This window comes from Xyrauchen texanus, chromosome 43 (genome assembly GCF_025860055.1).
Source record: "Xyrauchen texanus isolate HMW12.3.18 chromosome 43, RBS_HiC_50CHRs, whole genome shotgun sequence".
Classification (NCBI taxonomy): domain Eukaryota; kingdom Metazoa; phylum Chordata; class Actinopteri; order Cypriniformes; family Catostomidae; genus Xyrauchen; species Xyrauchen texanus.
Window position 1 is genome coordinate 14,809,619 of NC_068318.1, and position 21,713 is coordinate 14,831,331.

General features: G+C 38.2%; 1 protein-coding gene across 1 annotated transcript in view; it reads right to left on the bottom strand.

Moving 5' to 3' along the window:
* Window positions 1-1,867: 1,867 nt before the first annotated feature.
* The window catches only part of LOC127635464 (protocadherin-1-like), a 115,511-nt gene continuing 95,665 nt past the window's right edge, over window positions 1,868-21,713 (bottom strand). The window contains exon 5 of the mRNA XM_052115540.1: window positions 1,868-5,457. Within this exon, the coding sequence (XP_051971500.1) occupies window positions 5,084-5,457 (374 nt within the window). The 3' untranslated portion in view covers window positions 1,868-5,083. The remainder of the gene's footprint in view (window positions 5,458-21,713) is intronic.

The following is a 21,713-nucleotide window of genomic DNA, read 5'->3' on the forward strand; positions in this document are numbered from 1 at the left end:
AGCTCAGTAACATATTCTAAATATTTTGGATTACTTCTTCAGCACTGGTAGATTTTTTTCACTTGTTTTGAATATAAAAACCCTGCCAGTACAGAAAGTAAAAATACATTCTCTGAAAAACCTAAATATCTTATGCAGTGTTGTTTCTAAAACAAGATAAATCAAATTGATCTTGTTTGAAGGATTTTTAGATATTTTTACAGGAAAACAATAAAAAAATTATCAAGAATATGATTTTTGCCCTAATATCAAAGGTCTTACTAGAAAAAAGAAATTATGATCTAATGTGAATTTTCTTGATAAAAAATATGATTGTGGCTGGTAACATGTGCATGTAAAATGGCTAGAAATAGCATTTTAGCTTAGCGTAAAGCTGACAATTTACACAAGGTTATTTCTATTTCTTCTGCTCAACTTACTTCAGACTTACTTCAGACTTACTTCTCTGTCTGCTTGTATGAATGTAACACATCATAAGAAAGTGTTTCACCGCTGTTCAAATGCACTTTGGATCGCATCATTTATATGTATAAATGTTTTCCATCTGAAAGGACTCAATATTAAATGAAACAAATGACAATAATATGCAAAGTAATCTCTGCAGTAATCAAAATACTTTTTGAATGTAACTGTATTCTAATTACCAATGATTTAAATTGTAACTGTAATGGAATACAGTTATTTTTATTTTGTATTTAAAGATGCATTCCCGTTATATGTATTCCGTTACTCCCCAACCCTGCATATTAATAATAAAAATAAAAATAAATGCTTATTGAATGGCAAACACAACTGAAATAAGCACAATGGCATACGGTCAATATTTGGCTTGAAATCCCAGGGCAGCATATTTGTTCATTTTCTGTGTGCCTGTGTTTGTTTATATGTGTGAATAAAGAAAAATGGGTAAATGTAAATATTCTTGGAAACTTTCAATTTTAAAGTAAATTATCTTTTAAAGATAATCTTTTGGAAAGATTATGTGTATCTTAATTGTGTTGTCAAGTTTGTAAAGGCAATGCTGTAGTATTATGTTTAATGTGCATTTAATTTTCATATACACTATTTGGATGGTTTTTTATGCATTGGGGCAGGATTTGAGCAAACATTGGGCTGGAAAATGTCAAACGAATCTGGCAACACTGCCAGCCACCATTTTTCCTCCGCTATTGTCTCGCATTCATCCTCCTGATCCCACACTTGTCAGTGTAATAAGTATTTCTCATATTTGTCTGTCTACTTGCTCAGAGTATTTACCTCACTTTCCATCTTGAATGTTTGATATTCTTTTTAAACTTGTTTATATCGCTCACTTTTCACATCGTTTGTTCGCTGGCTCTCATCCATTTATTTTTATCTTGAAAGCTATCATTTCAGGGGTGCGCATATCACGTTGTGCCACATCTATAAAGAGAGCACAGCAAATGAAAGCTTGGATTGATTTATTGTCTTTCATCTCACTGTTATCATCTTTACGGCTTCGTCTTTATTGTGCTGTCGAGTATTGGGAGGTCTTGGGTGTAGCAGTTTAACTCCTTGGAAGCTTGTAGAGGAGACAATTTGGTTTGCCACACTATGATACAATTTGGGGTTGCTTATGTTTGATCATTAATTTTAGGCGCTCAGTCTCACATTCAGTATTCTGTTCTATTAAGTTCCTGTCAGTCTGGAGAAACCATAACCTTTTCTTTTCTCTCTGTTTACACAGGCATAGAGATTCAGAATATAAGAGAAAAAACCCAATTGCTTATATCTTTGTCAGATCAATTTGCTTTATTAATGAAAAAGCTTTATGAAGAGGTCACAGTCCTAGATTCATTCTAAAACAATGACTCACCAAGCAAATGTATTCTTTTTTTTTCTTCACTCATTTTATTACAAACTTTGCAAGGACTTATTACAAGGAGTTTGTTTTCAACATGCGGAACAGAACGAAACAAAACACATGAAAATTAAACAAACAAGTCGGATCAGACAAACCACTGTTCACTATAAACATAAAAACTGATAAAGCCCTCGGTGACAGGAGCCAGTGAATGACTACGGTGCAGGCATACAACGGCCACATTCACACTGACTCAGCAAAAGATCAATCCATCCAAGGCAATCTTAATAAACACTTTACGATTTTTATATGCCATCGGCTTTTGTTGTAAGATTTAAAAAGCTTCACTTGCATGTACATAAAACTGTACAAAAACAGATCATCACAAGCATTTTAGTCCTATATAAATATAACCAACAATTAAGGATAACAAGTTTTGAACTCTCCTGCAAAAGACATACTTTCAAGGCAGCTGTCTTTAGTTTGGGGTGAACGGTGAGGATGAGTTTGTGCAGTGAACATCTATTTTGTTCTCAAGGAAAGGTTTCTGAACTGGCACTAACATCTTAGCAGGAACAGTAAACGGTTTCTACCAATTATCTTTGGAATTCATGCTCAACTTGTCGCCTGCTTGACACCACGCACATGGGGTTGTGGAGAGCTATGTACAAAACACTTTGTTTGAGAGATGTTTACCACAAACACCAGTTTTCGTTACTCTATGAAGAAAAAGTCTCATTCTAGGGACAAAGAAAAGACTTATTCATTCATTATGGTCTTTTCACATCCATAAGTCCTCAGCTATAGAGACATCTAACAGCGAAAGAGCACACATCTAAACACCAGTTTAAAAAAACAACCACAAGAAGTGGACATTACTGAGTCTGTCCTCTGAGGGGCCCAGGAAACAAAACCAGTTATCTGGGAAAATGACTCAGAGTCTATAGCCTTAGAATTACATTGAATAAAAGAGCCAGACTCACAAATTCATGATGAATTCAGAGAAGGCAAAACCTGCAATTCAGAGAATCTGTCTCAGGCTGGCATCAGAGTGCGGTAAGGTCAAATTCTGCTTCTCTCAGAGTTTGAATAGATGAAAGCCTTTAAGTGGTGGTAGAGTTTTGTGGTCATCTCTATCTTTTATCTTTGTTAAGTCAGGTCAGCGATCTCACACTTTTGCCTAGGCAGAGCTGAAGCTAAGAGCAGTCGTGGCAAAGAGGAGGGGAATGTGAACTGGGCTAATCACACTGGATCATGACTCTTGCTGTTTTTTTATCATAGTTACTAAATGGCTTTGAAAACAGCATAATGTGCTTTCTTTCCTTAGGGCGGGATAATTATTCACCTTATTTAACCATGGCTATGGTAATTTTCATATGTTCGTATGACAGTCGCAATGAGGTAAGCGCAGTAAAAAGAGTGACTCTAAATAATTAAAGCCATATTTTCACTGATGGACCGGGATCTTATCCATGATCTGTTCTTTCTTTGGGGGCTGGAGTGTTCACATATGCCAGATACACAACACTCAATACTCACCCTAATTAAGGAAATGCCCATCACAGTATACCCCATTTACCCCCCTGCAGACACAAACTCGCACTTGCCCAAGCTCTGGGATCTAGGCAGGTATCATGCTGCAACAGGTGAGGAAAGATATCGAGCTGCTACACTGTGAGTTATGAAAATCTCCATTAGTTATATGGATCCTTGAGCACACTAGATAGTCATTGTCAAAATAGTCCCCTCAAAAATGCTCTCAAACATGGAGGGAGACTGCTAGAGCAGGTTAGATAGTCAACACAGTGTCAAAAAAAACAAAAAGAAAACGAGTTAAACCAGAAGATATACACAATCAATGGAGGACAGAACATTTATGTATAATAAGGTGGTGAAAAATATAGACAAAATATGGTGCGCTAATGTAATATTTTCCAACATTTGTATTTTTTTGATTGTGGAAAAAAAACATGCACAATTGACATGCGAAAGACAAGACAGGATTATCAGTCTAATTTGTCCATTGTGATTGTTATATACAACAGTTTTAAGGCATTAATACATTTGTTCTTTGAAACAAAATGAAAATAGGACACAAAGATTTCCCTTTAAAATCAATCATAAAAAACAAACAAAAAAAAAACCATGTAAACCACGAAAGCAAGACCATGAATATGATTGTGGCAAAATGTATCCATTTGATGGAGGCTCTGCATGTTCGTGGACTCTCAATCACTATTTTTGTGGTAACCACCGTGGCTGCAGTAGTATTTAAATGGTAAACATACTGATAATCAGAAGGAAGGCAGACGGTCTCCTCCTCACTGACGCTGTACTATGTGAGCTGAAACGTCTTTGCGAGCACCACAGAGACTACACTACACTGTGGGAGTTCAGAAGTAATAGAAGATTCACAGTGCCAGAAAACACCAGTTCTGCATGTGCATTCTCATCTGTAGAATTGCGTGTCAATGTGCCAGAAGCCACACGTGTTACATTGGTACATGGTTAGCTCTGTCATAGTGTTTTTCCCTGTTAAACCCTCCCTCCTCACCTAATACACACCCACACAAATACACACAAACTAGACACTGTGTGGCCTAGACGGGCACAGCGAGGGTTACAGAGCACCAGTATTAGAAATTTGTCCCCTCCACGGCAGTTCTTTTATTCACCTTCCCATCTAACCATTACACACATTTTGACCCTCAAAAGCAGCACACACATCAGGTGTTCAGGCTGATTTAGATGTAACTTTTTTTATTATTTTTCAAGTCAAGCCTGATATTAATATTCATATCTACACCATACAAATATATTTACAGCATTTCACATGTATAAAGACTGCACCCCTCTGAGGACAGGATCAAGTTAAGAGTGTTAGACACTCTATATGTGGCTCAAGACCCTTAAAAGCAGTATCTCCTGCACATGACACTTTGCACAATGTATTTAGAGAACCCATCAACATTCTGCAGATTAGTGAAGCTAAAACTCGGTTAGTCACATCGAAGTATTTGTCGATTGTTTTTGATGGTATGTAAAAAAAAATAGATGGATTAATGAACTAATTAAATAAATAAAATAAATAAATCTACTCTTCAACACATTTTTGATATCAAATAGTGTATTTTCCCACTATTAAATTGATATTTCATCCAGTCGCAGGTTCGATGTTCGTTTACAAACATCTCATTGCAAAACTGTGTCTCTGTAACTTTTTATGTGCATCAATCGAAGATGGTGGGTGTGGTTATCTCACAGGTATATCTCCCTTTTCGAGGAGTGTTTGGAGGTGGGACTGGTGGGTGGGAACTCTGATGTCACATTCAGAGGCACCTCCTCCAGTTGGGCGTGGTCACTAGGGGTGTGGTCACTACTGGAGTAGGCACTACGAGAAGGTGGGAGGCGTGGCCTGTTCTCCTCTCCTCCAAGCCTCACACTTCCATTGGCCAGGCGTCCCAGGCTCCCCCTCTCCTGATAAGGCACAAACGTAGACATTTTCGGGGGGTTGCGTGTCTTGCGGACGGGTGAAGGCTGACCTGGCATCCAACAGGCATCTGAGTGACCCAGCTCGCTACACTCCTGACTGCAGTTTCCTGTCATGGCAACATCAGGCAATGAGCGAATATCTGTCAGAGAAAACACAAACAAAACAAGTCTTTAATGGCAGCAGTAATTGACACAAAATAAAACAGCAAATCAAAACTTGTTACGCTTGAGTACATCTCTACCGGGTGAGTCAGTGAGATATTGCAATTCACTTAGCATCAAATGCAAGCAACTAACAGGGAATACACAAAGAGCTACTGGTGGTTGCTATGCACTGTTGTGCAGTTGCTATGTGAGAGACAGTTGTTGCTATGCACAGTGCTGTTGTTATACTCTGCATACTGGGATTTCTTCACTGGCCACTGTGGGTCAGATACTTATGGTTTGTTCCTTCGTGTGTTGTGAATTGAAATTGATTGAATGTTGATTGTTGGTTGCTAGGTGCAGTGCTACAATTGTTTTCATATCTAGACATATTGAAGCTTAGGTGCCTAATGTCCCTTAGGCTCCAAATCCTCAATATACACAACATTATTTATATATACATACATGCACAAGCACGTCCACATTCAGTATCCTACATTCAAAACTAAATGAGATGTATGAATGTCCCTGAAGGAAAATTCAGTGCTAAGTTTTATTGATTGGCAGGTCTGAAATTAGTGAGCCTCTGATTGCTATTAATTATATAGGGCCAAGACACAGTGACCCCATTCCAGGAGCACCACAAGGAGAGACATTACATTAACACACACTTACTGTGATCCCCCTACCACATGCATTCTTTCTCCACCAGTTTTTGTAAAAATGAGAAGCCATTCGTTCCCTTCTGTGTACCATGTTTATCACCCTTGCTCATCTACACACACTGCCTCCCATGTTCCCGCTCTCTCCACTTTTAATTCTCTCCACAGCTCCAAACTACTGCATCTTACAGAGAAAAGCCTTTAAATGTGCAAGAGATCTACAGATGGCAGCCCTGAGGCAGACGTCGGGGCCCAGGGGACACACCTGCACTGGCCTTGAACATCCATGCAGCTTTAATGCACTCATTAAAAAGAGCTCTACAGTCACAACATAACTGACGGTTCTCTCCACAAGAAAACACCACACTGACCCCACCATGGAGAGCGCGGCGCGCAAACGTATGCTTCAAAATATTCCCAATAAGCAGAAGCCGACATGGTCAATACATCAAAGAGGTCTGGAAGAGTGTAAAAGAGGGCGTTTACAGGAGGAGGAAAGAGGCTTTATATCTCACCAAGCGGAATAGATAACTCCCCTCTGGAACAAACACATTAGAGTACTGCAGTCCTGTTTGTGTGCGTGTGAGGGTTGGAGTGTGTGGGAGAAAGTGTGTGGTGAAGTCAGAGTGTAATTTAGAGTGTGTGTTAATGGAATATTGTGTGTGTTTGTGTGTGTGTAAGAAGAATAGGGCATGCGTAGGACTGGGAGCATGTGTGTTAGAGGTTTATTGTGTGTAAGAAAAACTGTAACCTTCATAAGAGTGGGAGCTTGTCTGCTAGATGGAGCTTATGTATATGTGTTTGTGTGGAGTATGTGTGTGTGTGTGTGCAAGAGAGATACTGTGAGCTACATATGGTGTGCGTGAAAGGTGTGGTGTGTGTGTGTGTATGCGTGTGTGCGCGACCGAAGTGTGTGATATTCTTATTGCTCCACAAAGTAAGTGTTAGAAACAGTTTTTTACATTTATTATTCATTACTGACATCTCATTTCTTCCCATTTTTAAAATGATAAAATAAAAGCCAATCATAAGTTTACATGTGGAAATTAAATTAATGCTTCAATAATTTTACCAGTAAACTAAGGTAAACTGGAAATAAAGAGTGGATTTGGGATTAAGCAAGTTGTTGTATTATACACGCAGAAGAATTGAAATGATATCACTTGAATCTAGAGTTTTCAACCTTTGGTGTGTTAAACCGCTCTCTTTTTATCCCTTAAACGGCATAAGGAAAACTGCATTCTAATTCACATGACGTTTAAAAACGCTACTTTCTGCAAAAATTATTTAATCTACATATCTTTTCTGCTTCTCTGGAGGGAAAATGTATAGTACCTAATAATATCAACCCAATATTTCATGATCCAACAAATCCAGAATCAAATCTTACTGTCCGATCTACATCATTTCATGTTTAATTTGGAAATAGGTCACATTACTGTCACGTTCACTGTTGTCTTTTGTTTTTGTACTGTTATTTTGAAGTTTAGTTTAGTTCCTGTTTCCTGTTTTGGTTTTTGTAGTCCTTTGTAGTTTCTTTTATGCTATCATGTTCCCTGTTGTCTTTTGTTTTTGTACTGCCATTTTGAAGTTATTTTAGTTCCTGTTTGGTTTTTGTAGTCCTCTGTAGTTTCTTTGTTTCATTGGTGTTCCCCTGATTGGTTAGTTTCCCTGATTGTTTCCTCCAGGTGTCCCTCATTCCCTTGTTTGTTCCCTCCTGTATTTAAACCTGGTTCTTTGTTCAGTCTTTGTTGATCGTTGTATGTGATGTTCCATGTTTCCAATGTTTTATGCCTGCTCTTGTTCCCGCGTTTGTGTGTTAAATTCGTTTTCCCATCGTGGACCTTTAATTTGTTCCAGTGTTTTGTGTTCCTCCTATTATTATTTAATGAAACCGCGTTTGGATCCGCACCTCTTGTCTGTCTTGTCCTGTTTCCACACCAGTCGTGACAATTACAAAAGTTTAAATGCATTTTTACACTTGTGGTTGGAAAATCTGCATTTGAATCTCTGCAGTTAAAAAATGCAGATAAATGCACACATGGTACTGCACATTCTATATGGATGTGCCATGTTTCCACAATAGAATCTGTCTGCAGACTTGCACTTGCAATCTGCGACTTGTACTCTCACTCACCTGCGTTTCCTCTGCAAGTGACATCACTTGCAATCGCCACCTGCAGTCTTGGCTATCTGCAACGTCACTTTCAATCGACGCATAGGGACAGGTGTTGGATTCAGAACATTTTTACTTTCAACAGCGTGCAATGTATGTATCATACAATGTATGTATGATTTTTGTTAAAATATAATTACATTTTGTGTTTGTATTAATTAATATTAAAAAGTTTAATTGTAAAGTAAATATATTTCAATTTGTTTACATATGGTGGCTCTGCTTTAAAATATTATCTAATTTGGATGTGATATTAACTAACTAGCCAACCATGATATCATTTCATTGCTATTTCTGAAATTAATACACAAAAAGATTTAACTATGTGTAATATGCACTGTCTTGTCTTATGTTTATTTTATAGCTTACACTTTGAAACCGCTGTATAGTTTACCGTTCCTGTTTAGCTTTACTTTCTCGCATTGAAAACCGTGACAGTGTAGGTGGTATAATGGTGTTGTTGTCTTAATATCAAAGCTAAATAAAATCATAATGAAATTATAAATAAAGCTGACATCAGAATTTTACATAAACCTTAGCCAAATACATTTAAACTTGGTTTTTCACAATTCCTGACATTTAATCGTAGAAAACTTTCCCTGTCTTCGGTCAGTTAGGATCACTACTTTATTTTAAGAATGTGAAATGTCAGAATAATAGTAGAGAATTATTTCTTTCAGCTTTTATTTCTTTCATCATTCCCAGAGAGTCAGAAGTTTACATACGCTTTGTTAGTATTTGGTAGCATTGCCTTTAAATGGTTTAACTTGGGTCAAACGTTTTCGGTAGCCTTCTACAAGTTATAATAATAAGTTGCTGGAATTTTGGCCCATTCCTCCAGACAGAACTTGTGTAACTGAGTCAGGTTTGTGGGCCTCCTTGCTCGCACATGCTTTTTCAGTTCTGCCCACAAATTTTCTATTGGATTAAGGTCTTCAGCAATTTTGCCACAACTTTGTAGGTTTGCTTGTATGCTTATATTCTTCTGTCCATTTGGAAGACCCATTTGCGACCAAGCTTTAACTTCCTGAATGATGTCTTGAGATGTTGCTTCAATATATCCACATCATTTTCCTTCCTCATGATGCCATTTATTTTGTGAAGTGCACCAGTTCCTTCTGCAGCAAAGCACCTCCACAACATGATGTTGCCACCCCAATACTTCACGGTTGGGATGGGATTTTCCCATCATGTCAAGCAAAGAGGCACTGACTTTGAAGGTAGGCCTTAAAATTCATCCACAGGTACACCTCCAATTCAGTACACCTCCTATCACAAGCGAATTGTTTAATTGTCTAAAGGTTGACATAATTTTCTGGAATTTTCCAAGCTGCTTAAAGACACAGTTAACTTAGTGTATGTTAATGCCTAACCCACTTTAATTGTGATATAGTCAATTAAAAGTGAAACATTCTGCCTTTAAACAAATGTTGTAAAAATTACTCATGTCATGCACAAAGTAGATGTTGTAAAATACTTGCCAAAAGTATAGTTTGCTAATATTAAATCTGTGGAATGGTTAAAAAATGTGTTTGAATGACTTCAACCTAAGTGAATGAGAACTTCTGACTTCACCATCATGCTGTTTACTTGCACAATCCTAATATCAAGAATACGAACAGTTACAATATATTGTACACATATCAGTTTAGACAGTAGTGTGATTTTAGCTAATCTTTGATCTCTTTCCGTTCTTACAAATGCACCAATCAATATTATTAGTTAGCGAAAACCCAGTGGTACCACAGTGCACATCATGTTGCAGGGAGTACCATTGTGCCTTATGACCTGCTCTGAAACCAACCATCCTCAAAAGAATTCAGCAACACTGGGAAGACCATTTAAAAAGGCAACTGTTTTCAAAGGTAGATTCATAACCCTATCCTACTGTTACTGTAGATGTAGATGTTTGTGCACAAACATATTTGTTCATATTTTTCTTTTAAAAAGCATTAAAAATAATATTATAATAATAATAATTATATTAAATTAAATTAGGCCAATTAAACTTAATTGTTTAATTATCTGGCTTTTATGTGAATGGATTAGAATGGTTTTTCCTGATTTGTGCACTGTGCTTCATCTACAGGTAAAAGATTATGTTGTTGCCTGTTGAACGGAGACTCATTACCATTGCCCTAATTGCAGAAAATCTGTTCTTAGAAGATATATGGAAGCTCATTTACAAATATGCTTACCATCAAATGAACCTCATTCAAGCACACTGATTGCACCGTCTTCTATAACGACACCTGCACTAGCTCCACTGGCTCCTCTGCCCTGTAAAACCACATCTGCAGTGGCTCCTCTGCCCTCTTCAACCACACCTGCACTGGCTCCTCTGCCCTGTAAAACCACATCTGCAGTGGCTCCTCTGCCCTCTTCAACCACACCTGCACTGGCTCCTCTGCCCTGTAAAACCACATCTGAAGTGACTCCTCTGCCCTGTAACACCACATCTGCAGTGGCTCCTCTGCCCTCTTCAACCACACCTGCACTGGCTACCCTGCCCTCTTCAACCACAGGTTTACAGTCCTCATTTACAACTTCAAAAAGCCAAAAATGTATTAAATGGCCACACTATTCAGTTAATGTGCTAAAAAAGAACTTGGACACTCACATTAACAGAAAGCATACTAACCATTCAAAAGATATAACGATGCAATCAATATCTTTCCAGTATGTGTACTGACTCATCAAATGGAGTGTCAGCAGTTCAGAGAACTGGCCATGGTTTTCTTGCCAGTTCATGTGCAGAGGAAAACATGGGCCAAAGCTCATTATGTTAGGTGTGAGTTGGATGAGTGTCTGCAATACCACCTGCTTGTTCACCAGGTGGATACACGTTTAGTCTCTGTGAACACCTCCATTCACTGGACTATTGTTGTGAAATGGCATCTGAAATGTTCCTAGAACTAAGTGTCCTTGATGAAATGCTGAAGCTCAAATTCTTTGGAGAAGCCAAAAAGGTAGGTTGTTTGAAGGGTCAAAAAGCAGCACAGACAGCTCATGTCTCGTTTTCAGTGTTGATGTCATTTGGTGACTCTCAAAAGCAGATCACCCTATCCACACACTAACCCATTCTTCATCAGTACAGTCGCCTTGGGAGAGGCGTTACATACAGTTCCAATGCCGGGACTTGGCACTGTCCCTGTGCAAAACCTAGAATGTCCTGCCCTCAAAAAACATTGCCAAATGGTACTTATTCCAAACCAATAAAAAATTATTCATAACAGAGGAATCCTCTGAACTACGTCACACCTCGGTTCCACAACACTCAAATGAGTATGTTTACACTCCCCCAATTGACCTTCAACACACTGTGGAATATATAATAATATGAAATTTCCAGCTAATCTCCCAGAATAAGTAACCAAATCGAAGGCATCAACTGGGATTCCATCAAGTTTTCTCCAGTGGTTGCCACTATAGATAGTGTTATTAATATTAAGTTCAATATTCAGTTTTTAAATAAATTTGAAAAGAAATAGCTCAGAATTAAGAAACATTTCAATCATTATCATTCATTGATATGTTATTTTCATAACTATTGTTTTTAGATGTCTCTACCTACACCAGAAGATTCCCGGTGGTAATGTGATATACAGATAACAGGAATGGCAGGATGGTCTTCACAATTTCAATGATCCTGTGCTTCTGACTCTTGAACTTTGTCTATGTAGGAGCCAAATGTAATGATTGTTCAAACCACTAGATGGCAGTGTGCACCAGTGGTGTGGGTGTAGTCTAAAGGTCTTCACCGGTCCAAAAATGTACAAATGTAATAATTGAATCCAGTCGGCACAGATCCCACAGCTAATTGCTATTAACAAGTTAATTTACAATTTGTGAAAATAAACCTTTTTGTCTTACTAATGTAATGTTAGTAGCCTTCTCTCCTGTACCTGACCGGGACGCATACAATCCATCCTCCTTGCCAAGAAAGATGGCATAATAACATGGCGGATGACAAATGCGACTTTGCATTTTTTTTTGTATCTCGAATAATATGATAACTTCCACTGTTTGCCCTTTTGAACTATAACAGGGGTTGGTAACCTTTTTTCACTAAGGAGCCAATTTTTTTTATTTTTGGTTGATGCATTAAATTAATTTAGTGAAACACAAAAGTTGAACAAAAGACATTTCTCAATTCAAATTGCACTTTAAACGAATGAAAAAGCAATACAAATAATGAAGTGATAAAAAAATCTTATATATAACCACCTCCCCAAATATTTAACAGCTCCATTTGCCATCATGCAAGTATCAGTATGCAGCAACAGGTGAAAATTACTGAAAAACTTAATAACTAAAGACAAATACTGTAATTTCCGGACCGCAACTTTTTTCCCACGCTTGGAACCTCGCGGCTTAAACAATGACGCGGCTAATATATGGATTTTTCCCGCTTTCAAATTTTAGAATTAAAATAAATAAATAAATAAATAAATAAAACATTCTGTGACGTGCTCAGTTTTTTGGCGGCGTGAAGCTTTCATTAGACCAATGAAATTGCCGAATGGGTTAGGTCAAACAACTTTTTTGTTTACTGTTTAGATTAAATCGAGCGCGTTCAAACTTCCCATCATTCTGATTACGGTAGTCATTTTGTCACCCTCATCATGGCAAAGACACGGAGAAATGCATATGATGCAGCTTTCAAGTTGGAGGCGATTGATCTGGCTGTTGGAAAAGGAAATAGAGCTGCTGCACGGGAGCTTGGTCTTAATGAGTCGATGATAAGACGTTGGAAACAGCAGCGTGAGGAATTGACTCAGTGCAAAAAGACAACTAAAGCTGAGGCTATTCAACTCCGACACCGAAGGAGATGACTTCAGTGGTTTCAGTGCACAGGAGGAGGAAGAGAGTGACCAATGACTTTCTTGGTAGGCTACCGTTTACTGGTAATTTTTTATTTTTTTGTTACAAGCCGTGTGTGGCAGCGGGGGCGTGGTCAAGCGCCCGTCCGGGAGAGAAAAGCGGCAAGGGCACTTACACCTGAGCTAAATTATTCCCTGCTGAAAACTGTCACACTGGCACCAGTGTGACAGTTTTCAGCAGGGCACTTGACGTTCCAGGTAAGGCTTTTAATTACGGTAAATGTAAAGACATTTATAATCATCATCATAATAAATAAGCCTAAAACATTATTGTGTTCCCAAAAAATGCTACCAAATGTGTGTTCTTAACGAATGTGTTTGTATTCCGTTTTGGTAATAAAGAAAAAAATAGAACTCAATTTTAGGCGAATGTGTCTTGTATTACCTTATGATTTAATCACATTCGTCTTTGTTTATTTAATACAAAGATACCTGTATTTATTACTGAACCTGCAGAGTTGTTCACAATGTGTAAGAGCAAACTAAACTCTCATCACGAGATGATTGGAGATCATGTGCAGATTCTCATAGACTACATTATCTTGCAGAAAGTTTTCAGTTGAATGAAACAGAGAAAAAGGACTGATAACTCTTTACATGCACTTGTTTCATGAGACAGGGTCCCGTTGCATGCCTCTGAACAAACAGCGAATCAGACATGAGTATTGACGGCTTTTCTTTTGTCTGTTCTTAAAAATATAATAAAGTGTGTTTCTTCAAGCGCGTCAGCATTTCTTGTCATGTGTCACTCTGAGACATCTTTTGCAGGTAGATGAGCAAAATTACTCGTGCATGTAATGCATTTGGAGAGAATGTTTGTGTGTTGGAGAAGAGTTTCATTGCACTCAGAGCTCACTGCGCACACATCAAATCAGACGTGCATCGGCAGCTTTTCTTTCATCTGTTCTTCAAAATAAAATCACGTTTCGTCAAACGTGCATCTTTGTGTCTAATTTTTTGTTATATATCTCTCACGAGAGTGTCTGAAGTCTTTCAGGTCGCCTTCCACAGTGGCTGGTACATAAGCAAAATACTCAGCATGAAAAATCTGCATTTAGCGGGTGTTCAATTCAAACCTTGTTCTCCAGAAGTAGGCTGTTAAATTTGGGAGAAAGGAAACCAAAACAGTGTCATTGACTTCAAGCTTTGCAATCGCACCCACACTTTCTGTTGGAAAAGTATCTCTAGAAAGTTTTATACAATCATGTGTTTTTTAGCAAAGAGCCACATGTTCTCGACACCTGAACTATAACAATGATTGCTCATTCAGAGCCACGGCCGCTGACGTTAGTATCCCTAATTTGCTGTCATCTGTGCTCTCTGAGATGTGTCTGATCATAGTTTTTAGATATTCAAAGCGAACGAACTCCAACCACAATATCTCAAAAATAACGCACTTCGGTTTACGTCATCTGTCAAACACAATATGGCAGAATAAGTCTCGCCCTCTAAATAAAAAAGTCAATCGTCAATTGGTAAAGTTATCTTGTCAACGCAGATGTTAAACAGACCCAGGACCCGAGGTACAAGAATGGAATCGGGTGGACCCGTGAAGACCTCTAGTGTGGTCACCTGTTAATTTAATGTGGTATTTAAACTTCCCTTGGGTTGTATCAGTGGGGACAGGTGGCAGGAACATATGGTTCTAACATGCTTTACACTCGGTAAGATATATATATATATATATATATATATATTTCATTAAATGGACAACAAAGCATTTGAAATGGATATCGATGTGTGAACATTGTTTACTCCAAACTATGAGTAAAGAACATCTTATCACCTGGCCCTGGCTTATAGGAAAGCCACTACAGTCTATATCTAAGACACAGTTTACTGGTTTGTTTTATTGGATAATGTTTTTTGATACCTGGACCTATAAAAAAATTATGCCATTCAACTCACGCTCCATCCCATTAGGCCTACTCCAGAATCATGTATCAGTTTCCCGGGACGTAGACATTTTGGAGGGTGTCCGGGCAGTGAAATACCCCAATAGAGATGCCATTCTTCATGGGTACTGCCTTTTCGAAGCATTGACAGACACTGACTACATATTTTCTTGTGTTAATTCAAGTCAAGTCAAGTGGTTTTTATTGTCGTTTCAACCATGTACAGTTAGTACAGTACACAGCAAAACGAGACAACGTTCCTCCAGGACCATGGTGCTACATAAAAACAACTAAAGGACCAACATAGGACCACATGAGACTACACAACGAAATAAAATACCTAAATAAACTACCTATATATATATACCTATATAAAGTGCATGTGCATACATGTGCAAAAAGTACAGGACAGTACAACAAATTACTGACAATGAACAGGACAATAGACAGTGCAGCGGTTTGTGGTTACATCTACCTGTGGTAATCGTGGACTTGCACAAGAAGGGTGTTTTTAGCATGTCAAGTAAGATATGTTTGCTTTATTATAATAAAATGTGAAACACAAAAGGGAAGGTAAATCTTTCTGAAATACTACTATACTTTTTATTACACAGTGAGTGGCCTTAAAGAGTCATCACCCAAGTTTAAAAGAGAAGTCAACACTGAAGAGTTCTGGCAATCTGTAAATCTTGAGATGATTGCTTTTGGGTTTGTTGCCAGACTATTTATTTGACATAAGAATAAATTTCACTTTGTTGGGTCTCTCTTATGAGTGTGATTTTTTAATTTATTTATTTTTTCTTCCTGGAATCTGTATATTTATGTGTTTTTTTTAGTGTGCATGTTGTGTAGACTTCTAAATGTGTTTATTTGCCTCAATACTTGGACAAAACAAATTTGTTTTGGAACCTAGTTATGAAAGGTGGGCTTTGTGGATAGGAAACAACTGAACTCAGAACAGTATATGCAAATTTGTAACTGAAAAGGTTGCATCGACAGAAGATCGACTCATGAATGTATTTTTACTGAGGCAAAAGCATTTTTCTGACTATGAATTTACTATAAAAATCAGGTTGGTGTTGTCCAAAAACTCTGCAAGGACTGTAATGTGGACTCCAAGGGCTCATGCATGTATCTGATTTCATGATTAAGATAAGAGATGCAGAACAGGCAGTCATATGACAACATGTTCCAGAAAATCTGGAGTGCATCAGGTGGGAGTAATAGTATTATATTTTAATGTAATAATAACAACTGAAAAGTATTATAATTTTTTTTATATTATTTTGAATGCCTTTCCAGGTGGGTGGTCAGTTGTCCTGTTCCCACATTGTGTGGTGAATAGAGATTTTGCAAACCTGCATTTGTCGTGGAAGCACTTACCTAACGTGAGTATATCTGAATTTGTACAAAGCTTGACCACACATGGAAATATGCATGCACCAACAGCAATTCTATTTAAACCACATGAAGGAAGATTAGCTGAGTCAACACCAGAAAACATAAGCTCAGCAAAGCAAGGCAAGCTAAATGTTTCCCTTCCTTGGTTGTTTGAGAAGACAGAAAAGAAGAATTCCAAAGGCCATCCCATCACTGGATCCTCCGACCACTAAGTCTTATATGATATACTGCATGAATCCCAAAATACCCGCAGGTATGTTGTACCCAGAAGAATCAGTATGGTCCCAGAACTACAGGGTTGGATGAATATTCAAGTTGCAGAGCAGTTTTTTGCAAGCTTGTGGTAGAACAACTATTTTCTCAATAACATGGCAGCTTTGAGCTAATACTGTTTTTTTTCTTAATAAATGCAAAAGAGTGTGGACCTCAATGTGAAGAATTGAAAAAGTGTGAAAATGTTTCAGCCTGTCGAGCATCATGGACTTTGAGATACCATCTAAATCAAATAGAACTGGATAGTTTTATAGAATCTTTCAAACAAAATATTGTACAATTTTATGTTTATCCTTGGCTTTTTGGATGTTTAAACTATTAGCTCAATGACGTACTGGATATTGAGGGACCAGGGGACGAACTGATTGTTTGAACAGCAAAGGCAGTCCTGAACTGTGCTGACTTTTGGACCTTGGGCTTGAACAGAGACATGGAGTCCACTGTGAGATTATGGCTGTTTAAGATTGCTATATACATTTGTTGTTACAAGGAGTTCAGCATTATAATTATACAACCCCAATTACGAAAAAGTTGGGACAGTATGAAAAATGCTAATATAAACAAAAATGTATAGGTTACGGACGTAACCTCCGTTCCCTGATGGAGGGATCGAGACGATGTGTCGAAGAAGCGACAGCATTTTTACATATCTGTCTGCATTAATGGTGCCTTCACAGATGTGCAAGTTACCCATGCCATGGGTACTGACATATCCCTGGCCCATACAAACACTGGCTTTTGGAACTGACGCTGATAACTGCTTGGATGGTCCTTATCCTCTTTGGCCAGGAGAACACGATGGCTGTGTTTTTCAAAAACTATTTGAAATGTGGACTCATCAGACCATAAAACATGCTTCCACTGTTCTACTTTCCATCTAAGATGAGCGAGCCCAGAGAAGTCGGCAGTGCTTCTGGACAGTGTTGATGTATGTCTTCTGCTTTGCATAGTAAAGTCTTAACTTGCATCTGTGGATGTAGCAGCGAGTAGTGTTGACTAACAAAGGTTTACTAAAGTAGTCCCAAGCCATTGCTCATGATATCCATTAGAGATGAATGATATTTTTGAAGACAGTGATGTCTGAGGGATCAGACATCACTGTATTCTGCATTCAGAAGTGGTTTTCATCTTGCCCTTTATGTACCAAGATTTGACCAGATTCCTTGGATCGTTTAACTTTATTGTGCACTGTAGAGGGTGAAATGCCCAAAATCCTTCCAATTTGTGAGAACATTGTTCTCAAAGTGCTGGATTATTTACTGAAGCCTCTGTTGGCAAATTGTCTCGAATGATCCTTGATCTTGAAGGACTGGGTTGTTTTTGGAGGCACCTTATTGACACAAGTACCTCACCTGTTTATCATCTCCTGTTTCACATTGCCTTGTTATTTTAACTCGTCAAAATGTTATTTGTCTTAAACTGCCCCTTTCTCCACTTTTTTGGAGTGTGTTGCAATCATCTGATTTGAAATTACTGTACATAATTTTTTTTTTTTAAATGTACAAGGTAAAACATCATATAATGTGTAGTTGTGGTGCTTTTAATATAGCAAAATGTGAATATAATTTATAAATCACATCTTTTTGTTTTTATTAGCATTTTCCATATTGTCCAAACTTTTTTGGAATTGGGGTTGTAGGCTACATACACTACCGTTCAAAAGTTTAGGGTCACTTACTCATTCTTTATTATTATTATTATTTTTACATTTTAGAATAATAGTAATTTCATCACAACTATGGAATAATATAAATGGAAATATGGGAATTGTGACTAAAAAAATAATATATTTAATATAATAATATGTTATATTTTAGCATCTTCAAAGTGGCCACACTTTGCCTAGATTTTGCAAAAATGTACTCTTGGCATTTTCTCAACCAACTTCTTGAGGAATCACCCTGGGATGCTTTTTAAACAGTATTGAAGGAGTTCCCATCTATATGTTGGGCACTTAGTGGCTGCTTTTCTTAATTATTCAGTCCAAGTCATTTATTTCAAAAACTTTTTATTTAAAAAAAAAAAAAAATTATTTAGTTTTGTAATTAAATAAATTAATATTTTGGCACAAATATATTGTTGTCTACAAAACTAATTTCAAACATTTAAGCACACACCTTTAGATCAAAAGGTTTTTCAGATCATGAGAAACATTTCAGTCAAGTGACCCCAAACTTTTGAACGGTAGTGTATATATATATTGATATATTACACAGTATGTGTGTGTGTGTGTGTGTGTGTGTGTGTGTGTGTGTGTGTGGTGTGTGTGTGTGGTAATAAAATTTGATAAAAATTTATATTTGTTCAGAGATGGTCACATTCTTATGACTTGTCTCTACTCTGCAAGTTCTTATATGTGTGCAAAATCTTGTTTCAGGAATTGATTAGTTATTTTTTCTTTGTTTTCATGCATGCAGTTTTGTTCTATTCTATAGCAGATTTCTAAGACCTTTTAGCACCAACAAGGACACCCCTATTAGATTTAAACACTTGTGTGTCATCATTTGTAAGCGACAACTAATGGTCTGAGAAGTCTGTAAATGCCTGTGTTCTGTTGTTCAGAGATGGTCACTTTCTTTTGACCTGTCTCTAGAAATTCATACTGTTACACAGTTTGATCAGTTGTTGTTTGCTTATTTTATGCATGAAGGTTTGTTCTTGTTCTCCTGTTCAAGAGCAGGTTTCTCAGAGGTTACTGAGAGCACCAGGGGCTCCCTATCTGATTTAAAATCTTGTCATCACTTTGAAGTTGTATGTGGTCGCCACCCCCAACAACACATTTTATGGACCCCCTGGCTCTCTGTTACAGGCCTCGGTTTGAAAAACTGCTCTAGAGATTTAAGTGTGCATAATAGTTATTATAACACATCAAAACTACAATTAATGCAAATTTTTTAATTGTTAAAAATAATGAAAATAATGAAAATATTTTAAAAATAAAAGAAATAGAAGAAAAATTTGATTAAAATATGGAAATGAATTAAAATGAATAATAACCTTGGTGTGCATTCATACACTTGCACAGCTTTCCATCTTTGCACAGCTATAATCATTTATTAATTCCTTTTTTTGTGTAATCGACAGGAAAATTGCCAAAAGGATAATACCTGGAAAATGGGCTGAAAAGACAGGCCTTGATTTACAGGTAAGTACCATGAAGTCTCAAACTCAATAAAAAATGTACTCATGTCTATCTTAGGTTGCATTAAAGGGGTTTCCAGGGCAACCTTTTAGGAATGACTGTGGTGTCTTTGTGTTAATGTTAAGGTGCATATTTTTTATTTGTTTATTAATCCTCTGGCTGTATTTGTACCCAATACCCAATTTGTTTCCATTTATAGTCTGTATTTTACCTAGCAATGGATGCCACGTTTGACTACACAATTGTGAGTACTTGTCCTGTGCTCTCTAATGTTAGACATTGTGATTTAAAGATGAAAAGGGGTATTAACTTGCATGTTATGAGCAGCTGGACATTCCAGAACTTCAGAATATGGTGGTGTGTGATTTTGATGGAGAACGATGGGCTGGATAGGTACAGTATTTATTTTTCTTTTAAATACGTTTTCAATGACAAATAAATGATTGAAAAATGTATAACGTTATCACTTTCTACAGCCATGGAAGTCCAAAGCCTTCCTGAGGTGTGATCAACAGCCTGTCTTTAGATTAAGAAAAAGGAGATTTGATGAGATCTCTCAGGTAAAAGCATATTCTTGGGGACACTTTAGAATGGCATGCTATCTTGAGAATGTATGTTTGCTAATATTGTGTTCCCAATCGGTCACACACTAGACGTTGTGTCGATATAGTGACACTAGGGGTCACTCTTGTGAGCCCAAGACACATTCTGATATTTTATAAAAGGCCAATGGTATATAATGGTGGTATTTGCATGCCACTCCCCCGAACATAAGGCTATAAAGAAGGGGCGTGCATACCGCATTTTCAGATTTTCTCTTCCGAGCAGAGCGGTCGCTATTTCATTGAGAAAAAAGCGGGCTGAATTCTCACAGCTTCCATTCACCTCTGCTAGATTCTGACAGTGCATTACAGCGGCTTCTCCTCCTCTCTGCACTGGTGCAAGGCAGAGATCGCCACTGGGTGCTTCGGCAGAACAAACTACAAGAGTATATTCTAAAAGAGTGGCACGCAACGGAACACCATTCAGTTTTTGTGTTATTTCTGGTTGCCGTCATTATCTCTCGCCTTCAGACGGCCACGGTCGCTGTCTTTCATGCCTGGGCACTGCCCACGTGGAGACATCCTTCGTGGATGCGTCATGTCCTCATTTTGAGGACATAACCATGGCAAAGTTGGTAGCCTATTCGACAACACCATCGAGGACTTTGCCCAGTGAAGCAGAAGACAGATACCATCCTGCCCAGAAAGCAGCGCGGCTCAAGACCCCGCACCCCCTCTGCTCGTCGCCAAGGGTGTCCCACTGTGGCTGCTGCACCAGCTCCGCTGCGGCCCGGCACGGCTCCGGTGTTGAGCCCCCTGCAGGAGGCAGATGCCACCCGTATCATGGCCGGCTGCCAGAAAGAAGGCTTCGAAGTGCCCCGGAGATGGGCATCCCAGGGACCAGGAGACCCGTAAGGTAAGTCAGGAAAGTGCTTCAATGTCTCTCAACTTAGCACAGCCACAGGGACCAAGCCCGTTGAGTTGTTGGCAATACTGCTCACCCTGTGGAGGTTCCAGCCATTGATCCAGGGCAAGCATGTGCTGGCTTGAACAGAAAATACTGGAACGATAGCAAATATCAACATCTAAGGTGGTTCACTCCCCTTGCATGTCTCAACTCACCTGCCGTCTCCTCAGCAGCACCTCAAGTCACTGCAAGCCACTCACATCCCGGGCAACTTCAACACCACAGCGGACGCACTGTCACGGCAGGTCACCCACAAGGGAGAGTGGAAACTCCACCCTCAGGTGGTCCAGCTGATCTGGAGTCAATACGGA